This window comes from Dama dama, chromosome 31, assembly GCF_033118175.1.
Source record: "Dama dama isolate Ldn47 chromosome 31, ASM3311817v1, whole genome shotgun sequence".
NCBI classification, from domain to species: Eukaryota; Metazoa; Chordata; class Mammalia; order Artiodactyla; family Cervidae; genus Dama; species Dama dama.
In genome coordinates this window covers 56135096-56158752 of record NC_083711.1, presented here as the reverse complement: position 1 = coordinate 56158752, position 23657 = coordinate 56135096, and the positions used below count along the sequence as shown (strand labels likewise).

General features: G+C 37.2%; 1 protein-coding gene across 8 annotated transcripts in view; it reads right to left on the bottom strand.

Annotated features, from left to right (window-relative positions):
* DZIP3 (DAZ interacting zinc finger protein 3) overlaps positions 1-23657 on the bottom strand; it is a 128633-nt gene that overhangs the window by 69681 nt on the left and 35295 nt on the right. For all 8 annotated transcript variants that reach the window (XR_009691540.1, XR_009691539.1, XM_061134259.1 and 5 more), the window contains 5 exons: positions 23014-23128; positions 17674-17793; positions 16250-16351; positions 14734-14826; positions 14000-14052 (listed from right to left, as the gene is read on the bottom strand). Coding sequence is in view for 6 of the 8 variants with exons in the window: in XM_061134259.1 (XP_060990242.1) it covers positions 14000-14052; positions 14734-14826; positions 16250-16351; positions 17674-17793; positions 23014-23128 (483 nt within the window). In the remaining 2 variants the exon portion in view is untranslated. The remainder of the gene's footprint in view (positions 1-13999; positions 14053-14733; positions 14827-16249; positions 16352-17673; positions 17794-23013; positions 23129-23657) is intronic.

Here is a 23657-nt window from a genome sequence, read left to right as displayed (position 1 = left end):
CAAAGCATTTATAAAATAGTATCAAGGCAGCATTCTGACAAAATAAAAGTAGGAAAATTTTCAAACTCATTTTAGGAGGCTAGCATTACATTGATACCAAATCTAGGCAAAGACATTACAAAAACAAACAAACTTTGGATCAATTTCCCTTAGTTGCAAAGGGCAGAAATCCTTTAATTATACGGGAAAATTGAATCAATGACAAAGACTCTCTATAAGACCAAACTCTAGTCAGGGCCTTTTGAACTCTTTTTCAGTTAGGCCCCATGCTAGTCCAGGTGCTCAACAGCTCCAAATTAGGAAGAATCCTGCTAAGTCAATTTTAGCCAGAATCCACTACTGGTTATTTGGTTGCTCTTAATATATCAGATCAAATTCCTCTCCTTCATATTCCCTCAGGTAATATTGATTATCCTGGCCTGACTTCAGCAAGAGTCCTATTAGGTAAGTTTAACAAAGAATTACCCTTGATGATTCTTGGTAATTTTTCATCCACTGCCTCCCACTCTGCTCCCTGACTGTAAATTCCTACTTGTCCAATCTCACTCCCTACTACACAACCCTTAGCAGGAGTCTCCATGCCTCTCATGAAAGTTCTGAATAAAGCCTGCCTTATCATATTAAAACTCATCATGAATAATATTTTTAACAACACCAGTGAAATGACATCATCAAGATAGCAACACAGACATTCCAGACTTCAGTCTCCCTCACAAAAAGACTAACGAGTAACTCTCCAGAGACAAGACACCTTTATGAAAATCCAAGAACCCAACTGTGAGGCTGATGCATCCCCCTGGACAACAGAGACAAAGAAGAGCTATCTTAAAAGGATTAGAAAAGCAGTCCTTCTTTGACCACACACCCATCTCCCAGGCTGGCACAGCGCTGAACCAGGAGGGCTCCTCTGGGCCTACAGGTTCTCCAGTGAGAAAAGGAAAACTCAAGATAGGCCTCTGGCAACCCAGCAATGTAGGAGGCTCACTAGGAGGCTTACACCTGGGTCTTGCCTCATGGGGATCACTGAGGCAACTCTACTCAGCTCAACCATTGGGCATCAGATAAACAGAGAAGAGCAGTAGAAACTACAGCAAGCAGTGCTTGTATCTTGGCAGGCTACATTCCTTCTTGCAGTGGCTCCTGGAAAAGGTGAAAACAAAGAATGTAACGAATAAATAAAGCTTAAGGGATTTATAGGACAATGATAAGAGAAACAATATACTCATATAGTAATCCCAGAAGGAGATGAGAAAGAAAAAGGGATGGAAGAATATTTTAAAAAAATACTGTCCCTTTCCTAAACTTAAGGTGCAAAATGGACATCCAGATACACAGGGCTCAAAGAACCATAAATGGGTAGAACCTTAAAAAGACTGCACTGAGATGCATTATAACTTATTTAACAAAAGTAAAAGACAGAGACCTTTGAAAATAGAGAGAAAAGCAACATTGCCTTGACATCAGTCTTGGCAATGATTTTTTAATATGACATCAAAAGGACATATAAAAAGGCAAAAATAACTAAGTGGGACTACATCACACTAAAAAGCTTCTGCACACTAAACGAAATAGTCAACAAAATGAAAAGGCAACCTACAGACTGTAAAGAGTCTGCCCGTAATGCAGAAGACCAAGGTTCAATCCCTGGGTTGGAAAGACCCCTTGGAGAAAGAAATGGCAACCCACTCCAGTATTCTTGCCTAGAGAATCCCACGGACAGAGGAGCCTGGCAGTCCATGGGGTTGCAAAGAGTCAGACACGACTGAGTGACTAACACTTGCTTCACTTTATGTGTCCAAAGGAAATACAATTTCTGTCTCAGAGACATCTACATCCCCATGTTCACTGAAGCATTATTCACAGCAGCCAAAACATGGATAACAACTTAAGTGTCTGTTAATGGATGAATGGATAAAGAAAATTTGGCATATACATACACACACACACACACACACACACACACACACACACACACTATGGAATACTAGTCAGCCATAAAAAGAAGGGAATACTGCCATTTGTGATAAATGGGTAAACCTGGCTAAGTGAAATAAGTCTATCAGTGAAAGACAAATAGTGTACAATCTCACTTATATGTAGGAGCTAAAAAGTCGAACTCAAAAACCACCCCTGGTGACTGCCAGGGGTGGGAGTGAAGAGGAAAAGTTAAAATTTTACATCAACTCCTGCTCCTTCTGTCTCTCTACCTCTGTAACTTTGCTCCTTGCAAAGTCTAGATCTCGTAGGTCTCAGAAAGTAGGGAGTCACAATACTAGGAACCAGAGTTTATCTCACTCAGCTTTGTCCTGCTCTTTGCAATCGCCCTAGCCCCTGCAAACCCGCAAACCCACTTAATCTTGCCTGTTTGTATATAAAGAACTCTGTAACCCCTCTGTTCGGGGCTCAGAGCGTGGAGTGTGAACTCCTCTGGGCCCCCCAGCGTAATAAACCCGAGTTCTCCAACTCTCCGAGTTGGGGCTTGGTTTCTTGAGTACTTGTTACTGCAACATTTCTGGAGGCCCCAGTCAGATTCCAACCACACTGGCCCCTGAACCACTGGACTGGTGGCTCGGCCGGGCTGGAACCAAGGAACCTGGAGATGAATGAGGAGGTGTGCTACCTGACGGTCTACCAGGTTCTTTCAGACCGGTGTTCTGACTCCCCAGATGGCCGAGCCCCAACTGGACTCATTGGAGGGACTGACCAACTCACCAGGAGTGGCCACAGGATGAGGTAAGGCTCTGGGGTCGGTCCCCAGGCAGGAACCTGCCCCAACGGGAAGAGGAGACTGATCACCTCCATGGGCTCCCAGGAAGGGAGCACTAGATAGGGAGAACGGGGGACTTGGGAGGAAGGGAGGCATTGTAACTGATAACCACCCTGGGGCTCCCAGAAAGGGGCAACAGTTAAGGAAACCTGGGGACTCAGGAGAAGGGAGGCATTGTGATAGCTTCTGAATGATTGTGAGTGCATGACTGCTGACTGAAAGGAGTGAGAGCAGCTTTTTTTGGAAACTGCAAAGCCAATTCTTTTTGCATATACAGTTAAAAATAACTAGCTTGTTAAAAGGCCTGCCAAGGAAAAAGCTTGAAGTTAACTCTTTCCATGTCCTTGAAATACACAGCCTACTTTGCCTGAGACCTCAGCCTTAGGCAAATTAGAACTTCACGCAAAGAAAAAAAAGGAGTCAAAGAGATATTTTAAATCTCAAACAGAAAACTGTAAGATCTCTGTCTGTCTGGATTTATGTATGTCTCAGTGTATGTCTTTTTTTTTTTTTTTTTCTGATAATATTGTTGAAGTTGTAAATGTGTTCTAATTTAATTGGCCTAAAGAAAAGTAAGCGCTTAAAAAAAAAAAAAAAAGAAAAGTAAGCGCTTATAAATCAAACAATTCTAAGTACAAGAAAAATTAACCTAAATAAATTTCAGATTCATGTAAACTTGGAAATATTCAATATTAAATATCTGGTATTAATGTTTGTTTGCTAATCTAATAAGGAAGTAAGATGTATGTTTTTAATAAAGAAGATATAAAAAATAAAATTTTATTTTATAAAGGGAAAACAAAGTAGGTCTGACTTACAGGTGGCTGTTACAGAAAGTGATTAAAAGGTTTGTGGAAAATGGACCCTAAAAAGTTTTGTGTATGGTTAGGACTGACTAAGTTTAAAATAAATTTAATTAAGTTTACCTAAATGAGTTTAAAGTAAGCTGGTGCAAAACTTGAATTTGGCCTTTCTCTCTGTTAAGAGGACATACTTTCTTCAGATGTTGAACTACTTTCAATAATAGCTTTAAGTTTCTTTACCTCTTAATTGATCTGTTCTAAATTTACCTTTAAAATCTTTTGTTAACTTTGGCTAAGTGAATAACTATTATTTCACAGTGACGTATATGATCCTGCCTGACTATTATAACCCTTTTGATATTTATTGATAAAACTTCCTAAATAACTTGACTTCTAGCTAACTTTAGGATGCTTCAGAGGGCCCCTGAGACATCCCAAAGAGCTATTAAGCTACCTGGGTTCACTGGACATGTTAAATTACATGGGAAGTACTGTTGAAGTGAAGTGAAAGTTGTTCAGTTGTGTCTGACTCTTTGTGATCCCATGGACTTCTCCATCCATGGAATTCTCCAGGCCAGAATACTGGACTGGATAGCCTTTCCTTTCTCCAGGGGATCTTCCTAACCCAGGGATCAAACCCAGGTCTCCCGCATTACAGCCAGATTCTATACCAGCTTAGCCACAAGGGAAAGACTGTTGAAGGGGTGATAAATCTTTTCAGATTATACTGTATGGTTGATGTTACTAATATAGATATTCTAAAATTGTGTAAAATTCATATAGATCTGATATGTCCTGATAAAATATGGTCAATTATAATTCTAGTTATCATATTAAAATGTTATGAACCAGGTTTCTTTGTCAATTGCTATAGAATCAAATTTTAAACATGCTTTCTATGGTTTTATTCTCATGCCCTTAAAAAAATACTGCTAGTTCTTCAAGATTTATAGAAAAGAGTTTCTAAGATTAAGCAAATAAACAAATTTTGTTATTAACAGTAAGCTGGTACCAGACTGGAATTTGGTCTTCTATTTAGAGAATAAAGTTCTTAAAATGCAGCTTTCAATAACAGATTATGAATTTCTTTGCCTAAAAATTTAAGTGATTTATATTTGTTTTCAAAATCTTTTTATAACTTTGATAAAGTAAATAAACATCATTTAAGATTATGGTACATGTAGACAAAGTTCATTCTGCTTCAACAACAAAAAAACCCCTCACAGTTAGAGTTTTGCTATCCTGATGTCCTTAAAACATGGCAATAGTTTGCTCCTAAATCAGGAAATTAAAAATAGACAAACAACAGCTTAAAATCAAACAGCCAGGGCTATGGGAATTCCACGATGGCCACTTGGCTTTTCCCAGCTCCCTGACAGACTTTATTTTTATTTGATGGGTTAAAGCCTTACCTGACTGCAGTCTTAATGCCCACACAATGAGTTCTCCAAAAACAAAAAGAAAAGAAAAATTATGTTTCACTGAATATTAAATTCCAGTTTTGTTAATTAAGGTCTGTGCTTCTAAGACTCACTTCTGAGATAGTTCCTTGTTATATTATATTGCCAAAAGTTTTAATTAAGTTATTAAAAAGGACACTCTAAGATTGTTTCTAAAGCTTATCTCAGTAACCAGTCTTTGGGTAAAGGTCAGATGCACCATGATATACAACCAGTAGATGAAAACTTGGCTATAATCATTTAATTGAGTCAAATGACCTGGGGTACACCAGGCTATACCCAATGAAAGTTCTTGACTTAAATTCTTGCTTGTGACCTTACTAATAACTGCTAGCTATATTATTTTCTATGTAGCTTGCTTCAGAAGATTATCTCTTACGTTACCAAACGTGTGACTAAGCCTGTGATAAAATGCTGATATGCAGTTCCATATGAGATCAATAATTGTAATAATGTAACTCTAGATATGGAAAGAAACAAGAGGAAGAAATATTTTCCTGGACCAAGAGGCTAGTAAGACAGGTATGGTCCAGAGACTTTTGCTACTTACAAGGCCTGGTCTAGTGACAACACATTGAGTGGCCTCTCAATGGAATCTTTGTTAGACCTGAGAATGAGCCTTTGCAGCACCATGGGACAGGATGACCATGAAATGCCCCCAAAGCATGGCCAAATATGTGGCTAAGAAGGGGCCCTGCTGACTAGAAGGTGGCCCTTGCCAGCTGCCTCTACAAACACTACATCATAACCACTACAAAATGTTGACCTTCAACACACCCTTGAAAGGAGTTCAGGATGGAGACAAAAAATAAGGCACTCTGTGCTCTGGGAAAAACCCAGAAAACAGGCCTTCAGATAAGTCAGATGTTTTTAGGTAAAGATTTTTATGAGTCCAAATTCTTGCATCTTCTCATGCCTAGAGGAGCACTAACGTCACCAACCGATGCCTGAACCTGGATCTCCTGGCAGCCCCACGACAGCTTCCTAAATTCTTGCATCTTCTCATGCCTAGAGAAGCACTGATGTCACCAACCGATGCCTGAACCCGGCTCTCCTGGCTAGCCCCACGACAGCTTTCCTGCGCCTGTTAATCTTCGGGCCAGATATCTTCAGCTTTCTTGTTAAGTTGGTTTCTCCAAGTAGTAGCACAACAAGAATGTCCGCCCAGCCAGCACCCAGACAATGCTAGAACAAGCTGTGTTATCGTTCTGTGGGCTCTCCTCTCCCTCCATAAATGCACCCTGAGGCCCTCAGGCTATTCTCCCTTTGAGATCTTATACAGGAGACCACCCCCAGTAATGGAAAAGCTCAAGGGAGACCACCACCAACTAGCTGATCTGGAGATGTCCCGACACCTCCAGGCCCTGGAAAAGTCTTCAGCCATATTGCCTGAGAAATGTTAAAAAGGACACCCATTCCTTTGGGCAACTGGGTTCATCCCTATCACTCAGGAGATGAGATATGGGTTAAAGATTAAAAGAAGGAACCACTTCAGCCTGTTCAGTTTGAACAGGCTCTCACAAGGTCGTCCTGGCAATCCCTACTGCTGTTAAAGTTACAGATGTCATCACACCAGAGTCAAGAAATCTGTGCTTCCTTGATGAGGACACCTGGAAAGCAGTTTGAGACCCAAAGAAACCTCCTCAAGGTCTGGTTCCAAAGATAATGGCCCTCACCCATGAAGGATGCTGAGCCCTGCTCTAGTCCCTCCAGGAGCTGACTAGTCAATGCACGGCAGAAGCCTGAGGATTCCTCAGCCTTGCTCCAGCCCCACTCTAGCAGCTGGCTGCTCAATGCATGGTGGAAGCTTGAAGATCCTGCTAGCAAAATATCGATGGATTTTCATTGTCAACCCTGGCCTGTATCCCTCATTGGTATTATTGCTGTGCTTTTCATTACAGGACCAACTGGACTCCCTGGCTGAGGCGGTTTTACAGAATAGGAAAGTCTAGACCTACTGACAGCTGAAAAGAGAGGACTCTGTCTCTTCTTAATTGAAGAATGCTGCTTTTATGTAAACTAATCAGAAATATTCAAGGACTAGGCCCAACAGCTAAGGAGATAAGTCATAGAAAGGAGAGAGAAACGAGCTAATTTCTGGGTATTAAGAACAGTATCTGGAGCCGAGCACCGTGGCTTCCCCCTTTAACAGGCCCTCTCTTCACGCTCCTTGCAGTGCTCTTGTGTGGCCCCTGTATTATCACTGTAACTGTCAGTTCACAACCTCTTACATTAAATCCATAAAGTTACAAATGGTAATAGCTCAGAATAGCCCCCTGAACAATGGGAGCTCTGAATGTCCTACCAAAACATGAGATGATGCTTTCTACAGTGAGTGACAGAAGCATCAAGAGGGGGAATGAAGAGGAAAAGTTAAAATTTTACATAACTTCCTGCTCCTTCTGCCTCTGTAACCCAGCTTGCTCCTTGCAAAGTCTAGATCTCGTAGGTCTCAGAAAGTGGGACTCACAATACTAGGAACTGGAGCTTATCTCACTCACCTTTGTCCTGCTCTTTGCAATCGCCCTAGCCCCTGCAAACCCGCAAACCCATTTAATCATGCCTGTCCGTGTATAAAAATCTCTGTAACCCCTTTGTTCGGGGCTCAGAGCTCGGAGTGTGAACTCCTCTGGGCCCCCAGCGTAATAAACCTGAGTTCTCCAACTCTCCCAGTGTGGGGCTTGCTTTCTCAAGTACTGGTTTCTACAACAGGAGGAGAAACGGGTAAAGGGGTCAAAAGGCACAAACCAGGGATCCAAGATACCTCATGTGACTATAATTAACAATGCTATTATGTATACTTGAAAGTTGTGAAGACAGTAGATCTTAGGGACTTCCCAGGCAGTCCAGTGGTTAAGACTTCATGTTTCCAATGCAGGAGGTTCACGCTTGATCCTGAGTTGAGGAACTAATATTCTACATGCTATAAGGCACAGCCAAAAAAGGACAGTAGATCTTAAAAATTCCCATCATACAAAAAATCTATATGAGGTGATGGATATACTAACTAATGTTAGGTTAGTAACTGTTTCATATAAATATATATGAACATATATGTGAATATTATACATATATAAAAGCATCACACTGTATAACAAACCTACACAATATTACACACCAGTTATAGCTCAATAAAGCTAAAAAATAAAAGACAAGCAGCAACATGAAATAAAGATCATGACCAATTACGATTTGCTCCTGGAAAGCACATATGATTCAACATTTAAAAATAAACTGATGTAATTCAACATATTAACAATAAAGACAAAACCATATGATCATCTCAGTGCAAGCTGAAAAGCATTAGTTCCTTATCCATTCATGATAAATGTTTTCACAGAGGTAGCACGAGAAATGAATCTCTTCAACCTGAACAGGAGCATCTGTAAAACTTCTACAGCTCACAGCATACTCAACTGATGGCTTCTCCCTAAGGTCTGGGAAAGGCCAAGGTGACTGCCTGCTCCCACACGTGCATTCAACACTGCACTAGAGAACTCAGCTCACGCAACGTGTAAAGAAAACTAAACAAAGAGCAAATAGGTTACAAAACAGAAATAAAACTGTCATTATGCACAGAGGGCATAATCATTTATAGAAAACCTCAAGGAATCTACAAATAATATTAGAATTATTAAGTAGCAAGTCACAGGATATAAGTTCAATAGACAAAAATCAATTCTATATAACAGAAATAACTAGAAATTTAAGTTTTATAATTATCATTTACAGTAGCATAAAAAGTCAAATATACATGGATAATCTAACAAAATATAAGACTGTACACAGAACACTACAAAATATTTCTGAGAGACATCAAAGAAGACTCAAATAAATGAAATTAATTATACACCATCTTCATGGATGGGCATTCTCAGTATTGCTAAGATACAAATCATCCCCAAACTGACCTACAAATTCAATGCAATCAAAACCTCAGCAAGAAGTCTAGAGAAATTTATAAGGTGTTTCTGAAATTTATCATGAAAGAGCAAAGGGTCTAAAGTAGAAAACTAGTTTTGAAAATTTAGGCAAATGAAAATTAAAACCACAATAAGATACCATTACATATCTTTTAACATGGCTGAAATTTTTAAATTTAATAATACCAAGTGCTGAACAGAATACAGAGAAACTGTAATTCTCTTACAATGCTGGTGAGAATAACAAACTGTATAGCTACTTTGAAAACAGTCTGGCAGTTTCTTGTAACATTAATCACAAAACATATGACTCAGCAATCCTGCTTCTAGGAATTTACGCAAGAGAAATGAAAGCATCTCTTTCTACAAAGAGTAATACATGAATATGTATAGCAGCCTTATTTATAAAACCAAAAACCAGAAACATTTCAAATGTCACCAATTGTTAAATGGATAAATAAGTTATGGCACATCTATACAAAGGAAGACTACTCAGCAACAAAGAAAAACTGAACTACTGATACATGCAATAACAAGGATGAATCTCAAAATCATTACATTAAGTAAAATAAATCCAGATGCTAAAGGTCTTCCTACTAGAGGATAGTCAGAAAAAAGCAGTATTAATCAGAATGGAAATCATATCAGTGGTTACCAGGATTTGGAGGTTGAAAAGGAATGACTATGTAAGAGATTTTATAGAGACTAGGGAAGATGAAGAGCTATTGATCACAGTAGTGGTTACCTGGTTGTATTTAAAGAATTTTAAAAGTGAATTTTACTGTATATGAACTATAGCTTAAAAAAGACTAACTCTATAAAAAAAACTCAGTGTTTAGAAATGCATTTATATTAATAAAGAAAATGAAGAGATGATTACTGTGAAAGTCAGGTTAACAGTTACCTAGGAAGAGGGGAACTGAATGCTTCTGGAGTGCTAACAAAACTATTTAGTGCTTTGGGTAAAGCCACAAGACTGTATGCTTCACAATTCTTTTTTAAACTCTGCACTTAACATTTTGTGGGCTTTTCGTTAAGCATATTTTAATAACAATAAAGCATTTTAAAGTTAAAAAACAACCAAATATTTCTGTTCTTCATTCATAAAACCTTATGAGGTAGCTCTTCCACTTTTTTTCCCATGCATTTTATTTTTTTTTCCATTTATTTTTATTAGTTGGAGGCTAATTACTTTACAATATTGTAGTGGTTTTTGCCATACATTGACATGAATCAGCCATGGATTTACATGTATTCCCCATCCCGATCCCCGCTCCCACCTCCCTCCCCACCCCATCCCTCTGGGCCTTCCCAATGCACCAGCCCCGAGCACTTGTCTCATGCATCCAACCTGGGCTGGTGATCTGTTTCACCCTTGATAGTATACTTGTTTCGATGCTGTTCTCTCAAAACATCCCACCCTCGCCTTCTCCCACAGAGTCCAAAAGTCTGTTGTGTACATCTGTGTCTCTTTTTCTGTTTTGCATATAGGGTTATCGTTACCATCTTTCTAAATTCCATATATATGCGGTTAGTATACTGTATTGGTCTTTATCTTTCTGGCTTACTTCACTCTGTATAATGGGCTCCAGTTTCATCCATCTCATTAGAACGGATTCAAATGAATTCTTTTCAATGGCTGAGTAATATTCCATGGTGTATATGTACCACAGCTTCCTTATCCATTCGTCTACTGATGGGCATCTAGGTTGCTTCCATGTCTTGGCTATTATAAACAGTGCTGCAATGAACATTGGGGTGCACGTGTCTCTTTCAGATCTGGTTTCCTCGGTGTGTATGCCCAGGAGTGGGATTGCTGGGTCATATGGCAGCTCTATTTCCAGTTTTTTAAGGAATCTCCACACTGTTCTCCATAGTGGCTGTACTAGTTTGCATTCCAACCAATAGTGTAAGAGGGTTCCCTTTTCTCCACACCCTCTCCAGCATTTATTGCTTGTAGACTTTTGGATGGCAGCCATCCTGACTGGCGTGGAATGTGGTTTTGATTTGCATTTCTCTGAGTGATGTTGAGCATCTTTTCATGTGTTTGTTAGCCATCTGTATGTCTTCTTTGGAGAAATGTCTGTTTAGTTCTTTGGCCCATTTTTTGATTGGGTCATTTATTTTTCTGGAATTGAGCTGCAGGAGTTGCTTGTATATTTTTGAGATTAACCCTTTGTCTGTTGCTTCGTTTGCTATTATTTTCTCCCATTCTGAAGGCTGTCTTTTCACTTTGCTTATAGTTTCCTTTGTTGTGCAAAAGCTTTTAAGTTTAAGTAGGTCCCATTTGTTTATTTTTGCTTTTATTTCCAATATTCTGGGAGGTGGGTCATATGGAACTGGAGGAATCAACCTGCCTGACTTCAGGCTCTACTACAAAGCCACAGTCATCAAGACAGTATGGTACTGGCACAAAGACAGAAATATAGATCAATGGAACAGAATAGAAAGCCCAGAGATAAATCCACACACCTATGGACACCTTATCTTCGACAAAGGAGGCAAGAATATACAATGGAAAAAAGACAACCTCTTTAACAAGTGATGCTGGGAAAACTGGTCAACCACTTGTAAAAGAATGAAACTAGAACACTTTCTAACACCATACACAAAAATAAACTCAAAATGGATTAAAGATCTAAATGTAAGACCAGAAACTATAAAACTCCTAGAGGAGAACATAGGCAAAACACTCTCCGACATAAATCACAGCTCTTCCACTTTTGATAATAAGGTTCAATTATTCCAGGGTTTTCCCACAGAAAATAACTATAAAACTTACACAAATTACAAAAAGCAACTCTTGAGGCACCAAAGAGGTGTTTGGAAGAAACAAACCAAACAAACAAATCAAATGTAGAGAGTATATGTATGCTCAGGGAGAAGAGAAGAGAATTACATGAAATTAAGTTTACCACTTTTACTTAGAGCTTTTAGTCTGAGAGTAAGAATAACGTTCAGTTCAGTCCAGTTGCTCAGTCGTGTCTGACTCTTTGCAACCCCATGGACTGCAGCACGCCAGCCTCCCTGTCTATCACCAACTCCCGCAGTTTACTCAAACTCATGTCCACTGAGTCGGTGATGCCATCCAACCATCTCATCCTCTGTCATCCCCTTCTCCTCCTGCCTTCAATCTTTCCCAGCATCAGGGTCTTTTCAAATGAATATTCAGGACTGATTTCCTTTAGGATGGACTGGTTGGATGTCCTTGCAGTCTAAGGGACTCTCAAGAGTCTTCTCCAACACCGCAGTTCAAAAGCATCAATTCTTTGGCGCAACTATAACATAGTGGAAAACAAAGGTCTCCCTGATTAAAGGAACCAGAAAATTGAAGCCATGGAGTCATGGCTATTGAGTGTGGGGGAATTCCAGAAAGGAAATAGAGAAGAGATCCCCCAGGTTTTTTGGCCACATCTCTGACTGAAAGCTAAACCATACATGTGGAACAGACTCATTCATAGCAGTTCAGCTAAAGACAAAAGATCTGAATTGAAACTGGAACCACTAGCCAAGAAAAACAACCTTGCAGTTCAGTTCCAAATAAGTTAACTGCCTATCAAAACAAAAGTAACACACTCATTGCAGAATCTCCACACCTGTCATGCAACTGTTGAGTACTAGCTATTTGCCAGGCATTATGCTACATACCGGGAATATACCAGTAAGCAAGTTAAAGTTCTTGCCCTCGTGGAGGCTATAGTCAAATGGAGAAGAGAGCCAAGAAAGTACAACAGAACTTAGTAAATGTTTTAACAGGAGAAAAAAAGGGAATATGTGATTGAAACACCTAATGCAAAGTAAATAGGACTTTCTAGAAGTTTTAACCAGCCAAATCCAAAGGAGTGGAATATTCTGGGCAAATCCTAGAGGTAAAACAGATGGCACACTTAGTAACTAAAAGAAGTTGAGTATAGTTGCTGCATATATTATAGTAGGAAAAGAATGACAAGCGATGACACCAGTGAGTATAGCAGGGTCCAGAGAGTCTTAAGGAACTAAGCTAAGAAGTCTGAACTTAACCAGGAACAACCAGAAGTCTCTTAAAGATTTTCAAGCAGAGAAGTGAAGTATTTCCAATTTTCTTTTAAAAAAGCTATTTTAATGGCTGAAAAGACAGGTCTATAGACTGTTGAACAGTCAGACTGAAGAAAGGTAAGACTGGAGACAGAAAGACAAGTTTAGAAGCTATTTAAGAATTCCAAATGAAAAATAACTTTATTAAGCTTAACAGAAGCACAAGGGTAGAAGTCAGGAGGCATGTACAATATATTTAAGAAGCTGAATTAATTGGACCTAAAAAATGTTACACAGCAGTGTTGGGAAGAAATATTGTGAATCTAACTGTGGGCATATTGAACTATAGATCTTTTTGAAAAATAAAAATGGAAACATTTGGCATTCAGGTAGATAGACCTAGAGTTTTGAGAGTGAGATCTAAAGCAGAGATAAAGCTTTGTGTTTCATTAGCTCATAGGGAAAACTGATGCCTTAGGTATTAATGTCTAACCCTGGTAGATTAAAAAATGGTAGACATTTTAAACAGAAGAAAAGAGAATCAATGGATTAGGATAAGTTTTATATTGAAATTCCTAATTTCAACAGAAACAATTTATAGCTCAATTAATTTCTGCTTATATATAATATATAAGCAGTATATACAGTGACAATACAGCTTTCTCATCTGGAATGATTCTAACTCTCAGATGAGCCTGGAGGCCTGGATGAGTCTTGAAAGCTAGGAGAAAGTTTTTTTAACAACCTAATTTAAATAACTTTAAGAAAAATATGTTTGGTTTTCATGAAGGGATTCTTTTCATACTTAAGGTAAAAGCATCCACATAATTTCTCCTTTCCTTTTTAGAATTTAAGTGTCTACAAAGAGGTGGAGAAGGGTAAACAAATGTCAATTAAATACAGTTTTTCACACATCTGATAGTGTCTTTCAATTTAATGAAGCACCAAAAAGTAACAGAAAACACAGAAAGAAGCAACTGAAAAATACATACATGCTAAAAAAAAAAGCAGAATATTTAATTTGAAACTTACCTTGCTCCTAAATTTTCAATGGTTATATATTCATCCTTTCTCACAACTTCAAACTGCAAGTGATGGAAAAAAAAGCCCTAAAGTAGTTCAATTTTCAAAATTCTTTAGTGTTACTTCTTAGCCTTAATGTTTGAAAGAAGACAGTGAGAATGAAACTATAGTGAATATACAACAAATAAAATAGAAGAAACAAGCTATAAACAATCTTAGTCAAATAGTAGAGCTGATCTTAAAAACCAGTTCTACTTTATATCACCATAGGATTTAAATGCCAAATCTAAAAAAGAAGATCATACCTAAATATAATATATATACACATTTTTAAAATTTTGGTTTACTTACTGATAAACTGAAAAATCAAGAAGATATTTTATTAAAATGAAATAGCAAAACCAAGACTATAAAGGGTTCCGAAACTCTGAAATTATCTTTAAGCATACGTGTAGCAGAATTAGATTACCATCCTCCGTGCATGATAGACTTTCCTCACTGGTATAGTCATGGCCTGTTTTGTCAGTTTCTGTGTGTGTGTGTTTTATTTTTAAAATTTTTTTGCTTTTAAGTCCCACTTAAATACTACTTTAGAGAAATCAATGCAACAAAATGTTAGAGAGCTTAGTCACCATCAAAGAGAATATGACAAGGCTACTATTATTACAATTCCCAAATCTGTTCCAAGTCAAAAACATCATTCCAGTGAAGAAAAGCAAGAAAAACAAGAGAAAGGTACTCACCAAAATTTTGACAATTCCAGGTACCTCACATTGTAGCATCCTTACCATGTCACCCGTACATCCTTCCTTTAAACATTTTTTTCCACTAAAACTCTATAAATTTTATCAATAGAAAACAATAATAAATTTTCAATAGATAAAATAATATGAACAATAAAAACAGAAAAAACCCACTGATGTGCAAAACTGATTATATTTATATAAATTTAGAAGCAAATATTGCTAGACAGTAAAACAAAAGATGTGAACAAACACTTGAGAGTTAGTTGTTCAAAGATAGTCCATTTCTTGTACCAATGGATTTCCTATTTAAAATGTATGATCACACTTTTCTCTCTCATCATTTCTATTAATATTTCAAAATCTTTATATAGTTACATTATAAACTAAAATGAATTTGATGCTCCCAGTGAAAGCAACTTCAAGCAAAATATACAAATTAAATAAGTGCAAAAAGAAATAATGAATTTCTATTAGATAAGTGAAGATTCCAGTGGAAAAGAAAGATTAAAAATTTGAGTCCTCTGATCCTGATCTTGCTATTTCCTCTGGTTAATTTATTTAGTTTTCTTTTGCTTGTCTTTCTAAAGTTGAGTAATACTGATTGCCCTAACAATCAAAGAAAGTGAAAAGTATTTACATACTGCTTAAAAAATGAATAACTATGCCTTATATAATGATTTTTACAATGTACAAGTTTATCTGTTAATCTTCACAACCTTATAAAGTAGGTATTACTACCCTCACTTTATGGCTTAGAAAAATGAGTTTCAGCCTAGTGTAAAAAAAACCTAGTAAGTGGCTCAATCTGGACCTGAACTCAGAACACTCAACTCCATATATAATTGCTTTATAAGTGTTTTCTGTGGTTTCCACAATGTAAACACTTTAGAATTAAACATTATAGACCTAACTTATGGCCATTACCTCATTAAAGAATAAAGAGTAATTAACATAGACACAGGCCTTCAATTTCTACTTTAATTTCACTGGAAAAATTTCAATTTAGTTACATGATTTTAGACAAATATAAATAACACAAATATATTTTGAAGGTCTTCTGTTGGTGTTTTTATTTGGCCACACCGTGCAGCTTGTGGGATCTTAGTCTCCTTACCAGAGACTGAAGCCGAGGCCTGGCAGTGAAAGCACCAAGCCCCAGCCACTGGACTGCCAGGGAATTCTCAATAACAGATATATTTTTGAAGACTATAAAATTTATCACTCTTCTCTACCCTTAAAACTATACAGTTGTCCTTTCTTTTTATTAAGCAATTCTATTCTTTGATTTTATGTCCTTTATGTGAATTTCCTACAAAGACCTATTTAATAAATGGTAATGATGACCAAATAGTGAGGAGAAAAGTATCAGAGAGAATAGGGAAAGAAAAATGGAGCAAGAAAGGAAGAGGAAGGAAGTGAACAGAAAGAAATGAAGGGGAAAGAAGAAAAAAGCAGGAAAGAGCAGAAGAGGATATGCTCTAATAAAGTTTTAAAGGAAGTACAAATATAATACCTGATCATTTTCACCTGGATATTTTAAATTCTTGAACTTTTTCCAACAAATTTTATGGAAGTAAACACAGCAGCTCTTACTGCACATTAACTGAAAAAATCCCTGGAAAAGAGTAAAAACTGTTGATAAGAAATAATAATCCACATAGATAAAGAAAATATCACCTTAAGTCACTTTTTATTATTCTATAACTAGGTGAGTTTTACATGACATTGAAAATTTATCAACAGATCACTGGTAATCAAAGAACTATATAAATCATTTTTATATCATTAAAGACAAAAAATAGGCAATAATTTGAATAAGTTAATATTTTTCATATGCTGCATACAACAAAATATCAGAAACTCAGTGAGTGACCTTTGTAGATGAACATGCTATCTGCCCCACTTCATCAGAACTTTTACATCTCTCTTTTCCTTCAGCCCCATTTCCACAGCATTATTCCCCAAAACTCCTCTGTCATCAATCACCAGACCTTAGATCGCTACATTGGTGAGAAACAGCTCCTGAGCTACTGCACTTGTGAGTATTACAGAAGGCCTAGCAAAGCCAGTTCATGTTTTAAGATTTACTACTGAAGGATGATTGCTTTACAGAACTTTGCTGTTTCCTGTCAAACCTCCACGTGAGTCGTGCGTCGGCCAAAGGGACCCACACCCCGTCCCTTTGAAGCCCCGCGCGCCCTGTGGGCGGGCACAGAGCCCCTGTCTGGGATTCCTGAGCCACGCAGCGGAGGGGAGTGAGTCAGAGAGAGGGGGATGAGCGCCGTGTTCTGGAGCGCACGTGTAGAGTCTAGGAAAGTGGTGCTGAAGAGTCTGTTTACAGGGCAGCAGTGGGGAAGCAGACAGAGGACAGACTTAAGGAGCGCGGGAGAGGGGAGGAGGGGGGAGACGGATGGGGAGCAGCGCGGAAGCTTGCGTTACCACACGTGACACAGACAGCCTACGGGAATCTGCGATATGGCTAGGAAACTCAAACAGGGGCTCCGCGCCAATTCATTTTTTATAGACTCACAGGATATAAATAATTCCTGATCACAAGGAGGCTAAGCTTTTGAGATTTTCAACAGTCAAACAACTTCTCAACTGCATTTTTCTGTAATTAAATGAAGTACTTTTTAAAAAAAGTATTTATTTTAATTGGAGGCTAATTACTTTACAATATTGTAGCGGTTTTGCCATACATTGACATGAATCAGCCATGAAAAGATGCTCAACACCAGTCATTATCAGAGAAATGAAAATCAAAACCACAGTGAGGTACCATCTCACGTCGGTCAGAATGGCTGCTATCAAAAAGTCTATAAACAATAAATGAAGTACTTTTTAAAGAGTATTTTGATGAATGACAATATAATAATTTTCACCTAAGTTTAATTTTACTATTACATTTTTAAAACAGTTGATTGATAGTTATAGTACCTTATAATTGGTGTTCTTTAAAATGTCAGCTTCACAAGATCGCTCACAATCTAGATAACTGCAAATGGTCTGCTTCATTATATTACTCTCAGTTGTCTTGATGAAATTATTAAGAAGGTCCTAAATTTTAAAAATAAAAAATCTATGAATCAGTAATAAAAAGGCCACACATTTATATTGTTATAGGTTCATTTCATATCCTTTTTTGAAGATTTTTTAAAAAATAGTTATAGAACCTATTTCCCTCATTCAAAGTAAACAATACACAGAAGGGCCCTAAACATGAAATATTACAGAGAAAGTGAAAAAAGTCTATATTCGAAGCTATACATCTATCTTCCATTCTAACTCAAAGCAGCCAGTGGGTTCCTAACAAGAATTACTTTCTCTGATACAGATACAGAGAAACAACAAGTTGTTGGAAACCCAGGAGAGTCCCTGCTAGAACTGGCCCCCAAGACACCATGTTGGCAGTGGTACCACTGTATTGGTGCAACAGGCTGCTCAGCCAAAATGGGCAGGACCAGAAATATGTTTCCAGTGTTCAGAGTTACAACTTCGAATGCAATTTCCGTATTTTAAAATGCTGGCTAAAGGCTGTGAAACATATTATCAAGTCTAAGTTAAAAGTCCTTAATACTACCCCTTAGAGAGACATACCCACACATACTGAGGGTATATGACATGATAAAGTAAACCTCTATAGACTATTTTATGCCTCAGGTCAGCATTCATAACATTTGTTTAATGACATTCAGAATTTTATGAAGAATAAAAATATTTTAACCAAATCAGCTAGAAATTCTTAAATGTCAAGAAATAAAGAAGAAACATCCAAAGACCTACCCATATGAAAGCAGTATATCCTATGAGGATAGCCAATAGTAAGTGCAGATGGTGAAATAAAAGGACAGGACTCATAGTATGTATATAGCTACTGTAGTTTCACATATCTAATGCTTAATAGTTCAATACTGATCTACTGAGTTGCCCACCAAATCTGTTCCTTGTTCCTTACTTCTTATTTTCTGCCCCAGTCATTGATACTTACTCATTCAATAAATGTTTACTGATTGCCTGTTATGGACTAGGTTGTTGGGAATGCTAGGAAATGTTAGATGTTAAGGATACAGCAGTGATATCCTTAGAAGGTCAATATATACTCAGTCCTCATGGAATTTACATCAAACACATCTACCACAATCTATTTAACTTTCAACCAGCAGGCTTGAAGTCATCCATCACACAGTTATTCCATCACACTTTACATGCAATATATAAGCAATACTGTTGAGACTTCTCCCAAAATATATTGTAACTTTTTTTAATTCTCTCTCCATTAGTACCACTCTATGTCTTACCTAAATTCCTAACTGTAACAACTACCTAACTGGTCTCTCTCATCGCTGCCTACTATGCTCCAAAGCACTCTACAAAGAAGCAAAAGATCGTGCCAGTTTCTTGCTTAAAAACTCTTCAGTGGCTTCCCACTGCCTACCTACCTTCCCACTACCTTATTAAGACTGACTTCAGGGTTCTGCAGAACTTGCAGCATCTGAACCCAGTATACCTATCCATCGCTGGCCCATCTCTTCAAATTCATCTCTAGCCTCACTCCCTATAAAATTCACATGGTTTTATACTTGCAGTTCCTCAAACTTGCTCTTCAAGGCCTGAGGGCCTTTTCCCACTCAATTCCATTCCCTACTCTTTACAGAGCTAGTTCCATCAGTAGTCTTGTGCTTCCAACTTAAATATCACCTCCTGGAAAGGCCTTTCCTAAGCACTATACATAGACACACACACACATTTATGCATATATACATATAAATATGGATACATGTAGGCATATAAGTGTGTTCTACATTTCCTCCATTTTCTCTATCCCAGTCCCTTGTTTTTCTTTAAAACACTGATTACAATTTGCAACTATTAACTCCTCCTTTACCATAAATACAGAAACTATTCAGAGTCCTAAATTCTATAAATGATACTTTACTATAATTTAATTATAACACCCCATTATTTATAAAGCCTTAAATGATCCAGCTAACATCTACTTTTAACATTCACCTCTCAAATGCATGAAAAAAGGACAGGATATTATTTTTTTTTAAAAAAGGAACATTCATAACAAGAAAACTCTTGGTAGATGGTAGCTGAAATAATCATGGAAATTAAAAATTCAACAGAAGGATAGAAACAAGAATCATGTTGAAAATAATAACGATATGAAGGTCACCACTCTACAAGGGTGCCAACATCTCTATAAGGATGATCTTCTTCCAACAGGGTAGGTTCATCTCAGGAGACACATGAGGATAGAAGCAAATGGGATAGGGCAGGCCTCTGGTGGTTCTCACCTGGAATTTGTCAATGCCAGATAAAGGGTACAGGCCAGCCCTCTAAGTTTCCTTTAAAAACTAATCACAATGTCTGGGAAGTAGAACTTTTGGTGGGCTGACAGGCATAGGCACCAATTAAAACAGATAAGAACATGCTCACCTAGAGCCAGAGCAGGATCATGGATGCACTCTGCTCTATTGGACATTAAACTTTTAGTTACTGAATTTTAGAGAAGTATGGGGAGAGAGGGTTGGAGGAGAGTACAGGGCATCTGGAATGCAGCTGGTTACCCAAACTATTTTTGAGGCAGAAACCATTTTCCAAGTAGTATGGAAGTATTTAAATATTATAATAACTAGTATGATAGCACTAGTATATACTGGCTGAATACTAGCTCTATGCAAAAAGATGAAGTTAAGAAAATCTCCTAGAAAGTAGAAAAGACAAAAATAAAAATGAGCATAGAAATAACAAAGTCAGAAATTCAGTCCAGGATGTCAAGCAGCTGAATAACAAACATCTCAAAAAGAAAAGAGAAAATGAAGAAGAAATTATCAAAAAAATAAAATGTCCTAGCAGCAAAAAAAAAAATAAGTTCAGAACACTAGGGATATATAGAATATCCTAAAAATTCCCAGAAAGAAAAAAACAAAACAGGTTACAAGCAAAAGACTGAGAATCAGAATGACATCAAATATCTCAAAAGTACTACTATTGGAAGCTAAATGATAATAGAAACATAATTTTTAAAATTAAAGGAAAATTATTTTCAACCTATAATTTTACACCCAGGCAAGATACAAGTAAAGTGTACAAAGTATAAATTATTTTGAGACTTGAAAGGTCCCAAAAAATTTATCTCCCATTAAGCTCCCTTCCTAAGAAGCTGCCGGATGAAAGCTACTCACCCAAAACAAGGGAGTACACCTAGAAAGAGGAAAACTTAATCCAAGAATAGGGGATTTACACAGGAGAGGGGTAAGGGTATCCCCAGAAATAAAGGGAAACTCTAAAGCCAACTTAATAAAAAACATGTAACTATTAATAGGATGAGGAATGGGAAGTCTGTGTGCGAAGGAGATGTATAAGGAAATTAATAAACCCTCATCTTCCACAGTAGGAAATCAAAAGATGATACCTAAGACGGAGAATTTTTTTAAACAGCGGTACAGCTTTTTAAAAGTACAGGTTAATATGAAAGGAAAATGCCTAGAGGGTTGAAAGAAGTTACCTATAGTCAGAAACTACAATTAGAAATGATGAACCACAGACTGTTAAAATCTTTTAATATACTTGACAAACTGTATACATGTATTAGCGGGCATAAAACAAAAATAAAATTTGGATAAGAAACAAAAATATTTTAAAAGGAGAAGGAATAGGAGAAAAACAACCAAGACCAAATAAGGGCTGCTTCAGGTAAACACAGAAATTCAATATTTTTTTAAAAATGCATAAAATTACTACTTAATATATTAAGTCAAAGTTATAAGACATATGATTATCTCACCAAACACCAAAGATTATCTTGCTTATACTATTGATAACTGAGAGAGGTATATTAAAATATTGCACTGTGACTGGGAAGTCTTCTAGTTCTTTTAGTTCTACCAGTTTTTGTCACAAGTATGTTGAGGCTATATTATTAGGTACATAGAAACTGAGTTGTTAAAGATTCCTAGAAAAACTGAACTTCTTATTTTTATGAAACATCCCTCTTTAATTTGAGGAATGCATTTGGCTTTAAAGTCAGCTAAAATATAAGGATCCAAAAAGGTTTAAAGTAAAAGTTTGTAATAAGATACCTCAGTCAAATGTTAACCAAGAGAAGCCTAATGTAGCTATCTTCATATTAAACAAATAAAAAGTGACCAATATGGCTCATTAGATGGTAAAAACTACCCAAAAGGTAAAGAATATCCAGAGAGTGCGGGCTTCCCTGGTGGCTCAGATGGTAAAGAATCCGCCCTCAATGTGGGAGACCTGGGTTCCATCCCTGGGTTGGGAAGATCCCCTGGAGGAGCGCATGGCAACCTCTCCAGTATTTTTGCCTGGAGAATCCCTATGGACAGAGGAGCCTGGCGGGCTGCAGTCCGTGGGGTCGCAGAGTCGGACACGACTGAGCGGCTAAGCGTGTGAGGACAAAGAGCAATTCTTATACTCTGTCGTGAGAATATAAATCAGGACAAACTTTCTGGGAGAAAATGTGGAAACACACATGAATAACTTATACAAGTGTGTAAACACTTCACAATTCCACCTCTAGAAATTTACACTAAGGCAATGATGTGAGAAATAAAAAAAGATCACTTTCCGTAATACTAAAAAACTAGAATGTTTAGGATAAACTAAATGTTCAATACGAGGGAATTGGTTAACCAAATTAAAGCACAGTTATGATAGACTATGAAAAATTATACTTTCAATATACAATAACCTACTTGCTGGCAAATTCACAATAGTATATTTTTTATACTATAAATCAATGTATATAACATCACACCAATTTACTAAAAAGTGTTTATACATGTGTGTATGGAAAGACATAAATGAAAATTCTAACAATAGTTTTGCCATTTAAAGGAATATATGGATGAATTTTACTTTTATCTTTGGCATTTTCACATTTTTAAAGTTTTCTAAAGTGACCATTTAATACTTTTAAAATTTAAATAAACAACAAAACAATGGCAAATATAATTAGAAAAAAGAAGTTAACTTACATTTATCTCTAGCCATGTGAAGTACTGAACTAGTACAACTTTTAATCTTCTTGTTATCTGGAAATGCTAACACATCCACTTCACTTGTCTCTACTTGTTGAATCATACTCACATTCTGTACCAGATAATGGAATCAAAGTTTTCTCATACAAAAAGTGAATGCCCAATAAAAGAATATGTTTGCTATAGAATGACATAGCATAAACTGCACTTTATCAAAAATTATTCTGATTGGCCACAGATTAAATGTTACTCTTAAATAATTTCTTACTTTAAAAGTTGTAGGTAAATCTTCATCTTCTGTAGGATCTATATCAAACCAATGATCATCTGTATCTCCTATTTCTTGTAAGCTTTTATGAAACTCTAGCAGTCCTCCATTATATCTGCAAAGCATTATAAAAGGTTAATTTGAACAAGACTCTGTAACTAGCTTACCAATTAGACAAGCAACCCATTTGTGTGTGTGTGTGTGTGTGTGTGTGTGTGTGTGTGTGTGTAAGTAGGATAATAATGTTCAGCATGCTACAAAAATACAAATACTAGGACTCTCACCTATAGTAGATTGGGATGAAATACAGGTAGAAGGGGAGGTAATAGATTATGTAGTAGCTCAAGCTTGAACAGTATGGGGGCCATGGTAATTAAAGGGGTTGTTGAGTTGGCTGGCTTTTGTTTACTCTCCTGGAAGCCATGAAGAAAGAGAATGACAGGCACAGATCAGCCAATGACTGACTCAGGACACAATGAAAGACAGAGGCCTCGAGGGCAGCATTTAAAGAGACCCTCAGCTCTGACAGCCATAAAGATAATCTGTGCTGAAAATCAGGCCCAGATTTAACAACAAAGTGGAAGAAAGTGGCTACTACTATCAACTAAGGGCTCTCCATGAAAGTTAAAAGGCTTCTGTGGTAA